Raw genomic sequence first — 21,829 nt, 5'->3', positions numbered from 1 at the left:
TCCCACTGCAACTGGATCCTGGACTTCCTGACGGGCCGACTCCAGGTGGTGAGAGTAGGCACCTCTGCCACGCAGACGATCAACACAGGGGCCCACAGGGGTGTGTGCTAAGTCCCCTCCTATACTCCCTGTTCACCCGCGTCTGCGCGGCCACGCACGACTCCAACACTATCATCAGGTTTGCTGACGACACAACAATGATTCAGCCTACAGGGAGGAGGTCAGTGTCCTGGCAGTGTGGTGCCAGAGCAACAACCTCTCCTTTAACGTCAGTAAGACCGAGGAGCTGATCGTGGACTACAGGAAACGGGGGGGGGGGGGGGTTGGGAGCATGTCCCCATCCACATCGATGGGGCCCCCTCAGGAAGTTGAAAAGTTTGGCATGGGCCTTCAAATCCTCCAAAAGTTCTACAGTTATACCATTGAGAGCATCTTGACTGGCTACATCACTGCCTGGTATGGCAATAGCACCGCCTTCGATCGCATGGCGCTACATAGGGTGGTGCGGACAGCCCAGTACATCACTGGGGCCGAGTTCCCTGCCATCCAGGACCAGGTGGTGTGGAAGGAAGGCCTGGTAAATTGTTAAAGACTCCAAGCACCCAAGCTGTAGACTATTCTCTCTGCTTCCACACGGCAGGTGTTACCGGTACATCAAGTCTGGCACCAGCAGCTTCATAAGACTGATAAATAGCTAACAAAATAGCTACATGGACTATCTGAGTTAACCTTGTATCGTTCTTGGCCTTTTATTTTTGCATTGTCTATATACACACTCACAGGACCTTACACACTCACAGGACCTTACACACTCACAGGACCCTACACACTCACAGGGCCTTACACACTCACAGGGCCTTACACACTCACAGGGCCCTACACACTCACAGGACCTTACACACTCACAGGACCCTACACACTCACAGGGCCTTACACACTCACAGGACCTTACACACTCACAGGACCCTACACACTCGCAGGACCCTACACACTCACAGGACCCTACACACTCACAGGACCCTACACACTCACAGGACCCTACACACTCACAGGACCCTACACACTCACAGGACCCTACACACTCACAGGATCCTACACACTCACAGGACCCTATACACTCACAGGGCCTTACACACTCACAGGACCCTACACACTCACAGGACCCTACACACTCACAGGACCCTACACACTCACAGGACCCTACACACTCACAGGGCCTTACACACTCACAGGACCCTACACACTCACAGGACCCTACACACTCACAGGGCCCTACACACTCACAGGACCCTACACACTCACAGGGCCCTACACTCTCACTCCATCATTTTCTCACTCACACATAATATGCACATACATTTATACTGACTCTACACACCCGCACACCCACTCACATACAAGCTGCTGCTACTCTGTTAATCTTATATCCTGTTTCCTAGTCACCTTACCTCTATACATACAGTATCTACCTCCATCACTCCAGTATCCCTGCACATCGTAAATAAGCATTTCGCTACAACCGCAATAATATCTGCTAAACATGTGTACGTGACCAATAAAATGTGATGTGATTTTGATCTGACCCTGTATATAGTATGCTTACTTACTTACTTATTGTGTTCTTCATATTTCTTCTTATTTATTGTGTATTTTTCTAGTATTACATTGTTATTGATTATTGTATTGTTGGGTTTTGAGAATGCAAGAAAGTAATTTCACTGTTCTTGTGCAAGTGATATTAAAAACGTGAAACTTGAAATAAATAGTGTGGTGCGTTGCATGTGAGGGCAATGTAGCATAATATGTGAAGTACAAATTAGAAGGTGCCTGTTAACGCAAACAGGGACTTGATATTCATTCATGCTCTAAAAGGTACACCAGAAATGCACCTGTGACTAAATGCCCATTCATGTACATCAATCCATCTGAACAATACAGCTTGTCATATTTGTCATATTTCCCAGCATGCTCTGTTGAAAGTGGATTTTTTTTAATGGTTTGTTCCAATATCTGTGTTTTCACATGTACATTGATTGTTTTCTATACTAATCCAATCTGTACTGCGCCTTCAGAAAGTATTCACCCCCCTTCACTTTTTCCACATTTTGTTGCGTTACAGCCTGAAAGAATTTAAAATGAATTCAATTGAGATTGTGTGTCACTAATCTACACACAATACCCCATAATGTCAAAGTGGAATTCTGTTTTTAGAAATCCTTACAAATTCATTTTAAAATGTAAGCTGTAATGTCTTGAGTCATTAAGTATTCAATTATTTTGTTATGGAAAGCCTAAGTAACTTCAGGAGTAAAAATGTGCTTAACTAGTTACATAATAAGTAGCATGGACTCACTCTGTGCGCTATAATGGTATTTAACATGATTGTTAAATGACTACACCATCACTGTATCCCGCACTTGTAAGATTTCGAAGTCCAGCAGTGAATTTCAAGCACTGATTCAACCACAAGGTCCAGGGAGGCGTTCCTATGGTTCGCAAAGAAGGGCACCTATTGTTAGATTGATGGTAAAAAAAGAAGACATTGAATATCCCTTTGAGCGTGGTGCAGTTATTAATTTTAGACTTTGGATGGTGTATCAATACAGCCAGTCACTTCATAGATACAGGAGTTCTTCCTTACTCAGTTGACGGAGAGGAAGAAAACCGCTCAGGGATTTCATCATTAAAACAGTTACAGAGTTTAATAGCTGTGAGAGGAGATAACTCTTCAGAGTACCACTCTTCATATTTTCAAGAATAGTGGTGGTTGCAACATGTTATGGGTATGCTTGTCATCAGCAAGGACTTGGGAGTTTTTTTAAGGATAAAAATAAATGTAATAGAGCTAAGCAAAGGCAAAATCCTGGAGGAAATCCTGGTTGTCTGCTTTCCAACAAACACTGGGAGACAAATTCACCTTTCAGCAAGACAATAACTTAAAACACAAGGCCAAATATACACTGGGATTGCTTACCAAGATGACATTGAATGTTCCTGAGTGGCCTAGTTACAGTTTTGACTTAAATCGGCTTGAACATCTATGACAAGACTTGAGAATGGCTGTCTAGCATTGATTAATGGGCAAAGATTGTACAATCCAGGTTTGCAAAGCTCTTCGAGACTTACCCAGAAAGGTGATTCCAACATGTATTGACTCAGGGGGTTGAATACTTATCTAATGAAGATAAATTAGTGTTTTATTTTCGATTAAAAAACAATCTATAATTTTTGTGTAGATCATTGAACCCCCCAAAAATTATATTTCATAATTTTTAATCCCACTTTGTAACACAGCAACATTTGGAAAAAGTCTAGGTGTGTGAATACTTTCTGAAGTCACTGTAAGTGGTTGGATTTATAGTTGTCCCAGTTTACATGATGTAGGTAGTCTTCATGTACTGTATTTTCTTCCCTACGCTGACTGGCATTAGTCCCCACTCTAAATGCAAGTTGTGAGGGCTGGATGTCTTGCTGTAAATATCACATTGCAAACCACCATAATGTGACACGTTAAGAAATAGAATGGGGCTGTACACCTTCGTAACTCAAAGGAAGTAAACTGAAAGAGAAATGTACTCTGCTGGAGTTGATTGTTATGTTTAAACAACACAGGAAAGTGTCAAATGGCAAGGGAGTCGGTTAAAAATGACACTGAAAAGAGTCAATTGACAATTTGAGTTACATTTAAGCAACTCTCTGAGAGTTGGATATTTAATCCATTTAGTGTCGTTATAACACCAAAAATATAAAAACCATGACCAGAGTCCTTTTAACACAAAATGAGGATATGAACATATAAACCCCAAAATAGTGTTAAACACATAATCAAATTGAAATATGCCTTTAGCCTAGTGTCAGCCAATGCACAACAGAACATGCCCAGCCCGTCTGAAGTGAGTGGACCGGCCAGCTGAGCATTCCCATAGCTTAGCCACATCAAGGGGTTTATAACAGCAGAGATAGCATGCTATCATATCGCCGCAGTCCCACGTTACTGCCTCTGAAATATTCAGTCTCTTGTGTCCCTAAAAGCCTTTCGTTGTCATGTTACTTTTCTAAGCAACCATGTGCGCTGTGCGTTCATCTGCATAGGAACGACACATTCGCTTCAGAGACATGGTTCCTCCTATACAGTTTCTGAACGTGCCGTTGGTTTGTTGTGCCGTGGTTGTAATAAGTATGATGCATTTTTTGTGCTGTTGCTAACGTCCCTCGCTGGGCCATGACAAGGAGCAAGTTGCAACCACCCTCCAAATGAACAAGTTCTCCTCCTCCGAGGCAAGCATGGCAACGTGGAGCAGTGAGTGGGGAAATAATTTTTCTCTCTCCTGCATCCCAATGTTGTCATTGGGTTCTTTTATACATGCTATGACCTGATGTTGTGCTTCAGTATTCCCGCTCTTGTTGGTTACAGTAGTGTGCAGTAACTACCTGTCTGTAGTTGTCATCTTACATCCACTCACATGTATTTGGGTCATATTTAGCTATTATCATTATGAAGTCCTCTCCTATAAAAGAAACCGCTGAAAACGGGGGCCAGGCAGTAGCATTTTTGCTCCAGGCTCCAGTATTACTAATGCCATCACTGGAGCGTCCTTATTAATCCATTTGATTCAGTGGGGCCACGCCATAGCCAGATGCTGCAAGGCTATTGAGTCACAATGGAGCACGGAGCAGCCCCTCCCCCCTCAACCCATACTCCTTTACTCTCTCTCTCTCTCTCTCTCTCTCTCTCTCTCTCTCTCTCTCTCTCTCTCTCTCTCTCTCTCTCTCTCTCTCTCTCTCTCTCTCTCTCTCTCTCTCTCTCTCTCTCTCTCTCTCTCTCTCTCTCTCTCTCTCTCTCTCTCTCTCTCTCTCTCTCTCTCTCTCTCTCTCTCTCTCTCTCTCTCTCTCCCACCCTCCCTCCCCTCTAACAGAGGAATCAGGTGATAGGAATCTTCTACACAGTCACATCTGGTCAACCATATAACCTTTAAACTGTTAATCCCTCTGCTTAAACAGGGCTACTGGCAAGAACATGCAGTAACACTCCTCTAATACAAAATGGATGGGGTGCAAAATGAATTGAATCCTCGTTGCGAATGCACAGCAGTAAAGATGGAGCCATGCTTCACGTTCGTAATCATGTATAATTAAATTTGAATACTTAATTCAGTCCTAATGGGTAATATGATAAAAATGCAATTCTGCCCCTAGGGACGCAAATCAGTAGTTAAAAGGGAAGTGATGAAAGACAAAGGGAATTCGGTGTAAATTATTTATTTAACTTATGCATACATTAGTAATTTCTCAATTGCTGTAAATAAAATCTATTTATGCAGATTGCTTGAGACATTTGAACCACTTTTCACCTCTTTCTGGCGGAGTTGCTATACGCTGGTCTTTGGCTTAGTTCAGATTACAAAGCAGGGGTGGAGATCTTTTTCGTTATCAACATTAGGCCTACTGTATTGCATGTTGTCATGTGCACCAAAGCCATATAATTGCTGCTGAAGGGACACACACGTACACATAATCAAATAAACTGATAAACCGCAATCACACATGAGTGATTGTAACCGTATGTGAGGTGAGCCTGGTGTAATGGAGCGATGTTTGTCCTGTCCTAGATGCACTGTGCATGTTAATATCAACTCAGTGACCTATGAGTCACATTTTGGCAGTCAGCCAATGGCATGGCGGGAAATACTGACCATGTGACTTAACCAGGACATGCCACTAAGAACATTGATTTCCACCCTATTTTGGTATGAAATAGTGCAGTGCAACTAACCCATCTTTAAATCTCCAAATGTTTTGTGCTCCCATCTTTGTGCTCTGAAAACCTTTCAGAAGCTTTCATCATCTCTCTCTCTCATTAAATCATTGATCCTCTTGTTGTGAGATTACCCTGTGCACCTTTTGGAAGAGAAACAGAAGAACTGTTAAAATCATCTTTCCACCTGATTAGAAGAGCAACAAACACTACAGAGACTCAACATGACGCCTGCAATTATAATCCCATAATAGCAGTTCTCCTCAGATGCTGATCAGAGTTAATGAGCATGTTCTCTTGCTCGCTTCCGCTGAATCACTCACATGCAGTCTTTGGTAGACCACAGAACCCCAATTAAGCGAAACAATAGAGGAATTCTATTACAAGCAAGAGACCATGTTACATGACCCGAAAATAGAAGTGCATTTAATAAAGCAAAGCAGTTAGTTACTTGATATCCTTGCAATTAAAGTGGTCTGTGAGTTTTAGCTAAACATGTCAGGAATCCAACTTGTCAAATGAATCAGTTTGATTGCATAATGTTAACAGGCATCTTGAATCTGTCCCTGGAATATTATTGCTCAGTTTAGGACATAGAGGGAAAGAGGACATAACGGGCTCACAGTAAGAGAAAGATTGCCTTTGTATTCGGTCTCTGAGAAGACCAACAACTACATTACTAGGTTTCTGACTGGGGAAAATCTTGATGCTTCAAGGTCATTGGACTTGACTGCAAGTTGTCAATAACTGAAGCTAACCGAAAGAGAGAAATCCCAGGCATCTTCTCCATATATGCATTTCATACTGAAATAATGCTCCTCAGACAATGTTTCCACGCAAAAATTCTCATTCCATTTGTCCATTATAAAAAAGCATTTCATGCTTATATTTACAGTACAAAGCATTTTGCAATGAAACCTAATCGACCTCTGGCGGATAATAAATGTAAATACATGAACAGCATGACTTTCCTTGGGCGTGTCAGTGTCACCGAGGCACGGCGCCCCCAGCCCTGTTTATGCTTCTCAGTCTGAGTCACCCCCCATCCACAAACCAGGATTAAGCTCTGCTCTGCTCCTACAGCCCAGACGCCCATCCCTCCATCCACAGAGTGGACCACAGAGCCTTTGACAAAGGGAACAAAAACTAATGCCCAGAATCATATTATGGGGTCAAGGTCCATCTAACCTATTCATACCAGCAAGGAAACAGCAGTGCTAATAAAATAATTCTGTCATTACTTGCTCAGCTTAATTTGACTAGTATACGGTATGGAAACAAGGATCAAGATAAAACAGTGTAGAATGAGCAGTAGACCCTAAAAGCTTTGTGCTTCAACACTGGCAAGTAATGACAACAAAACCGTGACAGAAAATGTACTGAAGGTACTCCATGCCCCTAGTGCTCTTTCTAATTGTCTTTGTTTGGAGAGAAGGCAGCATGCTTTTCAGCTGTGTTGGCGACAGAGTCACTGGTCCTCCAGCCTATAGTCCTGGGGCGGTGTTGGGGGCCTCTCTACTGTTTTCTTTTCGGAGCGGCGGTTTAGTGACTGCGTCTGCAGCTCCTTCACCTCCTCCAGCACCTCCTTAGCCTGACGCCAGGAGGAGACGGCTTCCTGCAGAAGACGCTCCGCCTCTGCCCGTCTACTCTCCAAATCACAGTCACTGATAAGTGAGTGTGCACTCTTACTATGGAGCGAGTCATTACCCTTCAGACGGGGCGAGTCAGCACCCTTCAGACAGGGCGAGTCAGCACCCTTCGGACAAGTTGAGCCGATACTCTTCAGACTCTGAGAATTCTTGCCAATTATATTTAGCGAGTCCTTACCCCTCAGAACAGGAGAATCAGTATCCTTGATGCGAGGCGAGACAGAGTCCTTCAGACTAGATGAGTCAAAACTTTTTGAAAAGGGTGAACCAATGTTCTTGAGACGTGGGGAGTCAGAACCCTTCAGACTTGGCAAGTGTGTTTCCATGAAACGGGAAGAATCAGCAGCCCTGAGACGGGGAGAGTCAGTAACCCTGAGACGGGGAGAGTCCTTACCCCTCAAATTAGGAGAGTCATCACTCTTTGAATGGAGTGAGTCTGTACCTTTTGAGCGGGACTTCTTGCCCTTCATACGAGGTGAGTCTTTCCCCTTCAAACGAGGCGAGTCTTTTACCCTCAAACGTGGGGAGTCACTATTCTTACTGCGAGGTGAGCCTGAGGCCCTGGAGTGAGGAGACTCAGACCCTCTCAGATGGTGCAAGCGGGGCGAGTCAATGCTCTTCAGATAGGGCGAGTCAATGCCCTTTGCATGTTGCAGTTCCTCCAATCGCATTTCTTCCAGCAGTTCCTGAGCCCTCTGCATTTTCTGGGCGATAAGACTCTGCAGTTGTCCAACAGGCTGGACAGGTTCATCTGTGGGGCGAGGGCGAAGGACACCTCTGACTGGCCGTGAGGAAAGGACCTCGTCCATGGAGGCGCAGCGGCTCCTACCCTGGGATCTGAACCTCTTCCCTGGTTGAGGGGTGTGGGATTGAGCCTCAAGATGGTGCGCCCGGCCCCAGGAGAGCTCGCTCCCGCGAGGCAGGCTGCCCGTCTTGGGTACCCTTGGGTCCCTTGTGGTGACACAGAGTTTGGAGACATCTGTGCCAGAACGCTGACGACCTGTGGTCCGTTTGTCTAGGTCAACCCGGAAGTTATTTTCCCAGAAGCCTTCTTCCTCATCATCTGGGGTGGAGTCATCTTCCTCGTGGACAAGGTCAAGGGTCAACATTCCGTCTGAGGAGGTGGATGCCTAGGGAGAGCAACGAGAGTTTAGCATTCAATGAAACAGACCAGGATAAATCCTTACAATACAAACAGTACAATTTCTTATTTGCCTTTCACAAATAAAATATTGACTTGGAACTAAAATGTCAGTGTTAGCCAAGGTAGCAACACCCACCACAGCCATGAGGTGTCCCCGGGTGGGCAAGCGCCGTGCATGGGGAATCTTGGCACGATCACGTGTAGGGTGCACCAGGACACTGTCCTCTTCAATTGTGACCTATGGAGACAATCAGAAATAGATGTTTTTTTACATTCAGAATAACATAAATGCATATTTGTGGAGGGATAGTTGGGAATGGATGAAAGAGTATAAGGTTATAGGAGCAACACGTAACTTCCCCTTAGCATGAGCTGAGGATGTAATGTAGAGAACAGTAGAGAGCATTAGAGTAGAGTACATTGTTGGGTGTTGGAATTCAACCTGCTGTGCGGAAGCAGGTACTTCACACTATGGTGGCTGCAGAGTTCATTCTCACTTCTCGACGATCACTAAATACGGAAGACGGATTTTCACCCTATAGTGTGTAATGGGGAGGGAGACACTGTTTGATCGAGAGGCACGAGGAAAACCGGTGGGCGTCGGCAGGGACGGAGTGTTAACGAGGACTGTTCCCGACGGAGATGGATGAGTCAGCGAGGAAACACTTTGATCTCTCATCCACGCCTGGGGAGATGCCACTTACTTTCGCTTTTGTCTAAATTCACCAATTTTACATAGTGGGCTTAGCAACTGCAACGGCTACATTTGTCTGGAAACTTTTTAAGGCTGCCGTGGGGGCGTTTTGAGTGTCGGTGGTTTCATTCGAAATCATAAATGTTGCACGAGAGACATGCTAATGAGAGAGAAAAAGAAGGGAAGCTGTAGAAAGCTGGGGAGAAGTGAGAGCTGGCGACATAGGGACAGAGGAGGGGAGGAGAAGAGTGACTGACCTACCTCGTCAAAGATGCGGTTCTTGGCTTTGATGATGGCTGTATTGAGGGCGTTGACCCACGACTCCTTGTCCTCGGGGCTAACGGCCAAAAACACAAGATTGGGCACCTGAGGAAAGGACAGAATCGATTGAGTGGTTGAAAGAAGAGAAAGGGATTCGCCCAATATTCACCCTTCTTCCTACAGTAAGTGTGCACTTGCACACTCTCATCGTGGATTTAAAAGCAATAAATGAGTGGAAGCATTGGCTGGAGGGAGAGTGGGAACGTAGCCAGTGTGTGGGAGATGGAAAGGGGGACAGAAAGCTTAATGGGGCGGCTTTGCCTAAATCGCCTTGAAAAGGAGATTGCGTCTCACTAAATGTTAAAGATGGTTCTTATCTAAAGCAGGGTCTAAGCTGTAAACTGGAGGAAGAATCTCTGCAAAGCTTGACACAAATAGGTAAATTGAGCATCTGCCTTTAATCCAGTTACATCTTCTTGTATATAATTAAAATCTTCTCTCAAACACACACTTCCCCCTTCCATTCCTGAAACGTAGTTACAGAATATCACACTAAGACAGAGAACAATGAAGTAAAATGAACCAGCAGCTGGTGCCGAGATCGAAAGGAACTGCAGTGGGTCAGAAGTGACAACTGTGGGTGGAATCTCTATAGGATTTGGACGTTATAGAGAATGCCTCTTGAGTGGTAATGGGATTCTGTGGATTATGTCTTTCTGGAGAAATCCACCAATCCCGGTCTGTGGTGGGGGTGTGTTAATGTTCAATCCAATGAGCAACACAACCATATCATCTCCCAGAGAGAAAATTGAAGAAATGCCATCAGCTAGACAAATTCTTTGCACCTCTCTTGAACGGACTATGCACACACACTGGACTCTACCCACACACTGACACCCCAACACACACATACACACACACACACACACACTTTCTACACATACACTCAGTGGCCAATTTATTAGTTACAACTATCTAGTACCGGGTCAGACTCCAGAACAGCCGAAATTCTTCAGGGCATGGAAACGTTGCTCAATTGGTATCAAGGGACCTAACGTGTGCCAGGAAAACATTCACCACACCATTACACCACTGCCACCAGCCTGTACCGTTGACACCAATACCGACAACAAAGTTTGTACATGTCGATAATGTATTTGTGTAAACATGTAAATAGCTACATGTAGCCTACTCCCCTCAAAAAAGAACATGAAATCCCGCTTATGCTTACTGAGGCATGAAATGCAGTAGTTTGAACAGTTTGGTGCACAACATGACATTTGTAGGTAATTGCGCTTATGCTTAATAGCCGACTGAGGGAATACAATAGTGCGACCAGTTTTGTGTACAACATGAAGTTTGTAGGCTACACCAGCTACCGGACAAAGGCGATCATCAAGGAGGGGGACCGGCAGCGAAGCAGTCAGCACAGCAGCTACGTAGGTAGCGGAGTAGATACAGCAAAAAACAAGGTCTGAGGTTAACACAGGCTTAGGAGATACGTTATACGTTTTGTTTCTATGAGATAATATGTCATGTTAACGTGACCTTTATGAATTATGAAGCCTTTACGTCCTTATTTTTGGCGTTTATCCCAAAACGCTATTCATTTCCCCATAGGCTTTGTCCAACGAACCATGGCAGAGATAGTTCCTAAAAAAATACGCCATTACTATTTATCTCTATGGAGATACAAAATCTCGGTGTCTGTAGCCACTCCGTTATCTTTAACTCTGCATTGTTGGAAGTAAGTAAGCATTTCACTGTTAGTCTACACCTGCTGTATAGGAAGCATGTGACAAATACAATTTGATTGATTTGATTTGAATGTGTACTCTATATATCATACTCTCTCTTCACAGAAAACCACAAAATATGTCTGAGGATAAACTGTGCTCAAATTTCAGTTTTCAGCTAAATAAAACTTCTAAGTGCATTTTCAGCTAAAATTGACACCTGCAGTAAGGGCTTCTTACTGAGGCCTTCGCACCCCAGGCCCTGCGCAGCCTCCCTGCCTGACTCCTTCACTCTCCCTGGGCAGAAGGACCCACCATATTCCCAGGCTGCTTGCAGCGAAGCAGGGTGAACCTGCTGTGGTTCTTCTTACTGCGACTCTTGGCCTTGCGTAGCTCCTCAGAGCGTTCGTAGTCAGCCAGGTCAAACAACTCCTGGACCTTCCTCTCATCCTTCACCTGGAAACACACAGACAAAACAGGAAGTAGTTACAACTCATGTCTATACAGATGTGCAAGATGGCACTGGCAAATTAGCTTTGTCAATTTGTTTCGAACCTTAAAACATCTGTCTACTACAATAATGCACACATATGCACACACACACACAGAACAACCTACTGTGCATTACAGCAGGTCATCTTGAGTTTAACCCAAGGGAAAATACTAATTATAAACTGGGTGGTTCCAGCCCTGAATGCTGATTGGCTGACAGCCGTGGTATATAAGATCGTATATTTTTACTGCTCTAACTACGTTGGTAACCAGTTTATAATAACAATAAAGCACTTCCGCGATGCGTCGTACCTAAGAACAGCCCTTAGCTGTGGTATATTGGCCATATACCACACCTCCCCCCATGCCTTATTGCTTAATTGCCACTCTCTGTTATCCAGCAGCTTTCAACAGCACAGAGACACACCACGGTGCCTGGGTAAAAATCAGCCACTTCTCACATTCGTATCATCCATTACATTATTGAGGTTTCAAATGACAGGTTCTGAAATATCAGGCCTTAAATGCATATACAGAAGCTGTCTGTAGGTGTAACACAGGTCTTTTTAAGTCCAAATGTCTATATAAAAAAATCCATTACAGGCCTGACATCATAATGTCACCATGTTATGATCATACTTTTACACAGAGCATTGAAAAACCTGCTTCCCAATACCGTCAAAAAGCAATAGCCAGACAAATTGGTAGAAAAATGTAGTCTTGGAGCGGGTGTTCCTGTGTTACTCCCCTGCCTCCCATTATTGGTCTCGTGGCCCCGCAGGAAAGTGTCTGTTTAAACACAGATCAATTGTAATCAACAGCGCTGGTGGCAGAGACATCGACCCCTGCACTGAGCCTGACTGACAGGTGATTACATACAACCCCAGGGGTGGTGGGACCTCCCAGAGAGCCCCATTAGATTCTACACACCAACGGGCTCAATGGGGGTCAAGGCAGGTGTGTGTGTGTTTGGTGGTGTTGGGGGTTGGTTATTGACATGGGTACAAGCCTGTGTCTAGGCCTCTTGTGAGAACTAAAGGAGACGCAGAGAAATAAAGGTTGAACGTCATTGGAACACATAGCAATGATGTGTGTGGGTGGATGTGAGTGTGTTTTTGGAAGGGGCAGGGGTGTTCCACTTTCATCTTGATGCATAGAGATTTTCCACAGCAACAGAGCCCTGCATCAGAGGAATCTGCCAACGTTCGAACGAGACACGGAGCAACTGAGAGCTTCTGTAATCAAAGAAACCACCACATACGGTATCATTACATAATGTGTCGCAGCCTAGTATCAACCACTATTAAACCACTAGCAGCCTGAAATGCACTTGTTAGGGCTACATTTGGCCATATTTGTCTTTAATTTCATTGAGGAACTCTATTATGCCTAGCGATATACAGTATACTGTATGAGCACAATACATACATCAAAGTGTAGTCCAATTTCTTCCTGACAAAACATAAATCCAAACTGTGTCCCACCCACATGCTGCTACCTCTTCATTAGCCAACCAAACTGCATTTAAAATGTAGAAGATAAGCATGAGCTGTGTGTGTGTGTGTGTGTGTGTGTGTGTGTGTGTGTGTGTGTGTGTGTGTGTGTGTGTGTGTGTGTGTGTGTGTGTGTGTGTGTGTGTGTGTGTGTGTGTGTGTGTGTGTGTGTGTGTGTGTGTGTGTGTGTGTGTGTGTGTGTGTGTGTGTGTGTGTGTGTGAGAGAGACTAATATGGGGCAAAAGAAGCTCTGAGGATCCATTCTGGAACCCCACCCTCCCATCAATATTTCCCTCCCCTCTTTCCCCCCTCCTGCCCCCCTCCTGCTCCCCTCCTGTATCGCTCCTGCGCCCCTCCTGCACCCCTGCTGTGGCCCTCCTGCACCTCTCCTGCTCCCTACATGGAAAAGCAGAGTTGGAGGTGTCAGTCGGGGTTAAATGCTGCACTGAACCACTGAGAATAACCCAGTAACATACAGCCCTGAAACGCAAAGATACAGAAAGTCTATACTAGCCGGCCGCAGCCCATCCAACAGTAGAATGCAGGGGAAACCCTAGAGCGAATGGAAAGGCGATGTCCCTTTGGTCACACTCCAAAATCTGGTGGACATGCCTGTAATATCCTGTAATCAAGCCCGAGAGGTTTTTAATAAACCAGGTTGGAATTAAAAGGAGAAAGGGATTAAAAGCATATTTTCAATCACTCTGGAAAATGTAATGCAGTTTAGAGCTGGGGAGTTGAAAGAGGCTGGTTTATTTATAATGTAATACTACATATACGTATATAATATTCTCAGAACTGGCCAGGAGGCTTTCCTGAAATAACTAGTGTAACAAGTATGGAAAGCTAAACCACCATGGCCTCCCTGCACCAATCATATAGCTTTGTTACATTGACCATATGATATGCTTGATGACCAGTCATCTTGCACTATTTCCAATTACATACGGGTTTCCACCAATAACCCAGTTCTCCACTGATCACATTGATCCGTCGGACCAGTAACAACACTTGTCTGGTCCTTGACCAATTTCAGAGGTGTGTTAGTCCAATGTCATGCTAAGCTCCCCCAGTCAGAGGGATTCTCTCTCAACCACTAAACTTGGTCACACATTCGCCTTCTGTCACAGATGTTGAGCCAATCACATTGCAGTATCTGTAAGCTACGTCAATCACAAAGATCTTGACCAACTACAAAACACTTGTCCAACTATGTCACCACATTTCTTCAATGCATGGCCTAAAATCTTACCTCAGGTACCCCTTGGTATCCGATGAGTACAAGCTTCCCTCACTCTCTCTCACAAAATCCTGTTTTGTTTGTGTCCTCTTTCATATGCCGTGCAAGTCACCACTGAAAACCATAACTCTATATATACAGTATATAAACATAGACGGAAATCCCATCAATTATTCACAGAGATCATAGATTGAGTGCTCGAGTGGAAGCACTTTGAGCATTCTACAGGAGCATCTCTCTGTCTGCACGTGCCAAGACTACAGAAGAGAACAGAGAGTGCTCTTATGAAAGGTGTATGATGTGCGTAACCTGCAGCCAATAGCACAGCTGTAAGATAAGAACAGAGCGATGCGCAGGGTTGATATCGTCGGAGCAGAGAACAGGCACCTCCTTAACCTGCTCTCACAGCACACAGACACACATCTTATTCTCAACTATGACAGCATACGCTACTGTACACTTCACACACAACAGCAGCCTTCTATGGACGAACAGACCTCTCTGTAACACACGCATCTATGCAGTTCCTGTGCTGTGTAATACACGTTCTTATAGCAGCATGTCCGTCTGGCCAATTGAGGCTCTCCGAGCTATGGTTCTGCAGCCTATTATGGGAAGATGATCAAAATTATTCAAACTCCTGCGTTGAGCAGTAGCTGAGTGGGCATAATATTAAAGATACACCGCAGTTAACAGGCTCTTTGAGATGATGAAACCTTTAATGATATCTTGAAATGTTCAACACAAAAATACTGGAGCTGTTCCCTAAGTAGTTTCCCCTGACACTGCAAAGTAACAGGGAGGTGATGAAATTCAATAGTCTTAAAATACACTAAGTGTACAAAACCTTAGAAACACCTTCCTAATATTGAGTTGCACCCCCTTTTGCCCTCAGAACAGCCTCAATTCATTGGGGGCATGGACTCTACAAGGTGTCGAAAGCATTCCACAGGGATGCTGGCCCATGTTGACTCCAATGCTTCCTAAAGTTGTGTCAAGTTGGCTGGATGTCCTTTGGGTGGTAGACCATTCTTGATACACACGGAAAACCGTTGAGTGTGAAAAACCCAGTTATTGACATACACAAACCGGTGTGCCTGGCACCTACTACCATACCCCATTCAAAAGCACTTAAATATTTTGTCTTGCCCATTCACCCATCCGAATGGCACACATACACAATCCATGTCTCAATTGTCTCAAGGCTTAAAAATCCTTCTTTATCCTGTCTCCTCCCCTTCATCTACACTGATTGAAATGGATTTAACAAGTGACATCAATAAAGGATAATGCTTTCACCTGGTCAGTCTATGTCATGTCGTGTTCCTAATGTTTTGTACACTCAATATACACTACCGGTCAAAAGTTTTAGAACACCTACTCATTCAAGAGTTTTTTTATTCTTTATTTTTACTATTTTCTACAATGTAGAATAATAGTGAAGACATCACAACTATGAAATAACACATATGGAATCATGTAGTAACCAAAAAAGTGTTAAACAAATCTATATATATTTTATATTTGAGAATCTTCAAATAGCCATCCTTTGTCTTGATGACAGCTTTGCACACTCTTGGCATTCTTTCAACCAGCTTCACCTGGAATGCTTTTCCAACAGTCTTGAAGGAGTTCCCACATATGCTGAGTATTGTTGGCTGCTTTTCCTTCACTTTGCGGTCCGACTCATCCCAAACCATCTCAATTTGGTTGAGGGGATTGTGGAGGCCAGGTCATCTGATGCAGCACTCAATCACTCTCCTTCTTGGTAAAATAGCCCTTACACAGCCTGGAGGTGTGTTGGGTCATTGTCCTGCTGAAAAACAAATGATAGTCCCACTAAGCCCAAACCAGATGGGATGGCGTATTGCTGCAGAATATCGTGGTAAACATGCTGGTAAGAATTCTAAATAAATCACAGACAGTGTCACCAGCAAAGCACCCCCATACCATAACACCTCCTCCTCCATGCTTTACGGTGGGAAATACACATGCGGAGATCATCCGTTCACCCACACCGCATCTCACAAAGACACGGCGGTTGGAACCAAAAATGTCCAATTTGGACTCCAGACCAAAGGACAAATTTCCACCGGTCTAATGTCCATTGCTCGTGTTTCTTGGCCCAAGCAAGTCTCTGCTTCTTATTGGTGTCCTTTAGTAGTGGTTTCTTTGCAGCAATTCGACCTTGAAGGCCTGATTCACAGTCTCCTCTGAACAGTTGATGTTGAGATGTGTCTGTTACTTCAACTCTGTGAAGCATTTATTTGGGCTAAAATTTCTGAGGCTGGTAACTCTAATGAACTTATCCTTTGCACAAGAGGTAACTCTAGGTCTTCCATTCCTGTGGCAGTCCTCATGAGAGCCAGTGTCATCATAACGCTTGATGGTTTTTGCGACTGCACTTGAAGAAACTTTCAAAGTTTTTTAAATGTTCCATATTGACTGACCCTCATGTCTTAAAGTAATGATGGACTGTCGTTTCTCTTTGGTTATTTGAGCTGTTCTTGCCATATGGACTTGGTCTTTCACCAAATAGGGCTATCTTCTGTATATCACTCCTACCTTGTCACAACACAACTGATTGGCTAAAATGCATTAAGAAGGAAAGAAATTCCACAAATTAACTTTTAAGAATGCACAAATTCATTCCAGGTGACTACCTCATGAAGCTGGTTGAGAGAATGCCAAGAGTGTGCAAAGCTGTCATCAATGCAACAGGTGGCTATTTGAAGAATCTTAAATATAAAATAAAATTTTTGATTTGTTTAACACTTTTTTGGTTACTACATGATTCCATATGTGTTATTTCATAGTTTTGATGTCTTCATTATTATTCTACAATGTAAAAAATAGTAAAAAATAAAGAAAAACCCTTGAATGAGTAGGTGTTCTAAAACTTTTAACCGGTAGTGTATATTTGTGTTCTGTGCCGGGGTCGGTCTCGCGGTAGAGTTGCTGACCTCCAGACTATATGTCCTCCTTCATCCCAGCTTACGCTTTAGTTCTCTCTGTGAACTTCCCTCTAAATACAGTATCACCCCACAATCAAACATTGAAAAAATTGACAAGAGAACAGATAGATACATGTTTGTATTAGTGGTCAAATGATGAAGTAAGTTTGAATCTGGGGAAGTACAGAGTAATGTCACCAGCAGGTGACGTCTCAGACTCCCAGTTGCATGGCTGCAAATCCTCTTATGAGAATCTCTGACACATCGAACCGGTGCCCCGTGTGAAGATGCTTCGAGGTAATAGAACAGTATACCTGCTTACTCTGCTTCCCCGAGCTTATGTAGCTAATCTTATGAGGCAGCAGACAATTGGCCAGCTTGCACACACACTCATGCCACAATTCAATCAATTGCAGATAAAGTTCAACTACAATGCTGGTCACGTTTTAACGCAAGTGTTTTTAACACATTTAAGCAAATACAAGCAAGTTGTATATTTTGTGGACGCTTGATTATGTTGATTCAACACCAGACCTGCTTTGAAATACAGTATAACGTGTTGGAGTGAACTCACAGTATGAGTGTCCTTCATCTGTGATTAATAGAAATGATTGAGGCAATTAATTCAGTGATTGTGGTTCAAAAGTGTAATTTGTGCTGTAACTTCGCTAACAAAATGGTGGCACTCAAAGTCGATAAGCCATTAAATCAAACTCAAAGAGGGCACTCTATAGGATACCAGTATTGAAACAGTGATATCAAACCGAATCTGACCTCAAAAACAAAGAAGACAGAAAAGAATAGAGAATACAGAGATGGATGGCTGATCGTCCATGCCCTATAGTGTGGTCATTATCAACAACAAAAAAATACCAGCGCTACTCCCCAGACATGAGGGTTCAGTGTCTTTCCACAGAACGAAAGGGTGTGAATTCGCTACATCTCAAGGTTTAACACCGAGGCCATTTGATCTCGAAACTTGTACTGATAATGAGGCTGTTCACTGGAACCTTTCATGTGATTAAAGCACTTAGACATAAGCCATTACTTTCGGTCAAACAGAATAGTTATCTTTCTATGCCATGGCCAAAAACCTGTTGTATTGTAATGGGCAGTGTTCTAAATCTGCCCAACGATTATACTGAGTCACCATCTGCCACCAATGCCCATAGTAGTACACACTGGTTGAATCCACGTTGTTTCCATGTCATTTCAATGAAATTATGTTGAACCAACGTGGAATAGACGTTGAATTGACGCCTGTGCCTGGTGGGCATTTTGTTGACCTCAGAAGGTGGGAACGTTTGCGTCAGTGAAAGTAATCTGAATTCAGCACATCATTTTTTTGCGCTTGCATGGTGATTTGTGCTTAGATTTGACAATTGAGCATATTTATTTTCAACAGCCAAGGAAATTCAATCAGATTTTGTCCCATTTCCATGGCCTTGATTTCCAGACTTCTAACAACATCTGTCTATTCAAAACCAGGGGACTCTTGGTTAAATGTGTTGCTGGAAACAACAGACCAAGAGCTGAGAGCTCAGGTGTAGCTTACATTAAAGGCATTTCACATTTCACAAAACAAGTTCCTCAGAACTCTGAAACTTGAGAAACCCAAGATGTCCTTCCACACGCCAAAAGGTCAAATCCATGTTTGCTGTCAAAGCTGTCATCTAAAAGGTGCATCTTAAACAGGCTATGTGGTATTTGTGGTTCATTGGTTTTCAACTGTGTGGTGCACAGACAGACACCTACACAGACACACACACAAAGCATCTCTACTGAGCAAGGGGAGCGAGCATGCAACAAAGGAAACCTGAAATGTCTACGGCAGTACAGGCCGCACACACACACACGCACGCACACACAGGCAGCCAGGTTGTCCGTTTAACAATTTCAAGTACAGGTGCGCCCACTGTAGACACAATTATAGCCTTCACCAGTGGAGGCTGCTGAGGAGAGGATGAGTCATAATAATGGCTGGAATGGAGTGACATCAACCACATGGAAACCACATATGATGTGTTTGATGCCATTCCATCGTCTCTATTCCAGTCATTATTATGAGCCGTCCTCTCCTCAGCAGCCTCCACTGGCCTACACATAATATTGGAGCACGGGAGGTTGGTGGCACCTTAACTGGGAGGACGGGCTCATGGTAATGGCTGGAGCGGAATTAGTGGAATGGTATCAAATACATCAAACACATGGTTTGATGCCATTCCATTTGCTCCATTCCAGCCACTGTTATGAGCCGTCCTCCCCTCAGCAGCCTCCACTGTGGAGGTGAAAGAGAAGTGCATACCTCTTTCTCAGAGATGTACAGATGGTCTCCTCTCAGTATCACGAAACGGTTTTTCCATATTTCCCTGAAAATCCCTTTGCCACAGAACTTGCGGATCCAGCCTACTTTGTCTGGCTGCGATGACAGCTGGTTGACATCTTGAGGATCCTGCATGTTAAAAGTGGGATAAATCCGTTAAAACCTAGTTTAGCTTACGTAACAAGATGTTCGCGAGAGTACAGAGAAAATAAGAGCTCTTTCAAAGGCAAATGACTTTTCAATCTGAGCCTCAGTAAGTCCACTCTGGCAACTATCAGCCTCCTCGCGTCTTTTCCCCCCAAAATGATAACGGTGCGCTCTTCTGTGCGTAAAATTGAAGTGCATGTCTTATAACATCCAGGGTGTGGCAAATAAAATATTTGAAAGCTACCAACCGATACAGCGCAACGGACATCTGACAACACATTGTACTCTTCACTGGATGGTTGAAGCCGTATGTTGAGGAAATCCGTGTAATGGCACACAAGGAAATTGATAGGCTACACATTGAATGTGGAACGCATAAGGAGGTGCCAGACGACCATTATTTAGGAATTGTAGGCTATCAAATGTGTGATATAGACAATGTGTGTGATATAGCGGCTAATGTGTGCTGTCGTGTCAAAGCGCGCATAATGCCCGATTATATGGGCATATTGCCAGTTATATCCTAGAAAATGTATAGCCTAATGCAAAGATGCATGGCCAAAAACTTTTACCCAATAATTGAAAAAAAAGCTATATCTCACCCGTTTGGCTAAATTGTTCTTCTTCATAATGACAGAATCACTTTTGTGGATGTGAGCCAGGGAGTTCCTACAGTTTTAAGTATTTTCCTTTCTTTCGGAGAAGATATTTTTTTAATTGCATAAAATGTCTTTCCCTTTATTTTCTCCCCAATCTGTTTCAATAACGGTTTATATTCTTAATTTCGATGACGCGGTCTGTTCGTGCACTGTCCGTTATTACGAGACGGTGGCATCGTCCCTCCACCTCCGTAGGTAGGCTACACTGATCTCAAACAAGCGGGCTGAAAGGGCATTCCCGTTATTAAAGCGCTCGACAGCTCCATCTATTGCGCTGTCGGCGTGATGTCACCAAGACCGAGGAAGTCAAAGCGCTCTTACAGTACGTTTGGGAAAGGGTCAGTTGAGAGTAATAAATCTCAAATCCATAACCTGCCCATATGGGAAAAATAAACTAAAATCCACAATTGATATCATTATGATAATGATCATTGATTTTCAATAGAACCTGTATACATTCTTGCATTGGCCTACTAGATTTATCCATACAACATTTCAATTTAAATCATATTACATAGGGGGAGGTGAGTATTTGGAGACCACCATAGAAATATAATTTATTCTTTCCGTTATATTTCTAGGAGACCACGACATTTTGTCTCGTGATGGAGACCTTTAAATGACGGTTGCATGCACCCTAGACAGTAGGCTCGTGGTTTTCTGTCATCTATTGTTTTAACTCTATTTTCAGCTGTGCCGATTCCCTCTCCTCTCCTCAAACAGGATCCACAAGTAAGAAGAGACAAATGCTGTACATATGACTGCACAGAGTTACCGTGGTCATTCGAAACAAATACAAATTGGGCAAATTCTCCTGTCCTAAGACTCATGTCTCTTGGGTTCAGATGGAGGTTGTTGGCAAATTAGAGACATCCTGGGGCAACTTTCCTAGTAGTCATATATTCCCATCTACTTATCCTCTAAATAAACTGAAACGACTGAACCACGCATTTCTGGACGTCCGATAATAAAAAGCAGTGTTGTGTAAGTATTCGGCTTTAAGCTGCTCAGAGCATAAACTCTGAGCCTTTTCCTGATCTTTCAGAACACACACCCACAATCTCCAGGGAATGCACTCTGACTGGAGTTGCTGCTGTGTTATGGTGAACAGCGTCTTGTTCCTAAGGCAGCAAACGGAAAAACATTTACTTAAACGGGGCGAGGCTGCAATAAGAAACGTTCATTTCCATTACCTATCGAAAACACTTTCTGTTGTATTCCTTACGAACCCATGCAATGTTGTTGTTGTGGCGGAGGATTAGAGGATCTGATTTGGGGGTGG

General features: G+C 43.7%; 1 protein-coding gene across 1 annotated transcript; it reads right to left on the bottom strand.

Moving 5' to 3' along the window:
* Positions 1 to 5,243: 5,243 nt before the first annotated feature.
* LOC139554740 (pleckstrin homology domain-containing family O member 1-A-like) lies at positions 5,244 to 20,743 on the bottom strand. The gene is made up of 6 exons (XM_071367826.1): positions 20,491 to 20,743; positions 19,724 to 19,870; positions 11,555 to 11,695; positions 9,504 to 9,608; positions 8,685 to 8,786; positions 5,244 to 8,534 (listed from the first exon to the last, which is right to left on the bottom strand). The coding sequence occupies exons 1-6, from the start codon at positions 20,515 to 20,517 to the stop codon at positions 7,224 to 7,226; spliced, it is 1,833 nt and encodes a 610-aa protein (XP_071223927.1). The 5' UTR covers positions 20,518 to 20,743; the 3' UTR covers positions 5,244 to 7,223.
* Between the last annotated feature and the right edge of the window lie 1,086 nt (positions 20,744 to 21,829).

This window comes from Salvelinus alpinus, chromosome 26 (assembly GCF_045679555.1).
Source record: "Salvelinus alpinus chromosome 26, SLU_Salpinus.1, whole genome shotgun sequence".
NCBI lineage: Eukaryota > Metazoa > Chordata > Actinopteri > Salmoniformes > Salmonidae > Salvelinus > Salvelinus alpinus.
This window is presented reverse-complemented; position numbering and strand designations above follow the sequence as displayed.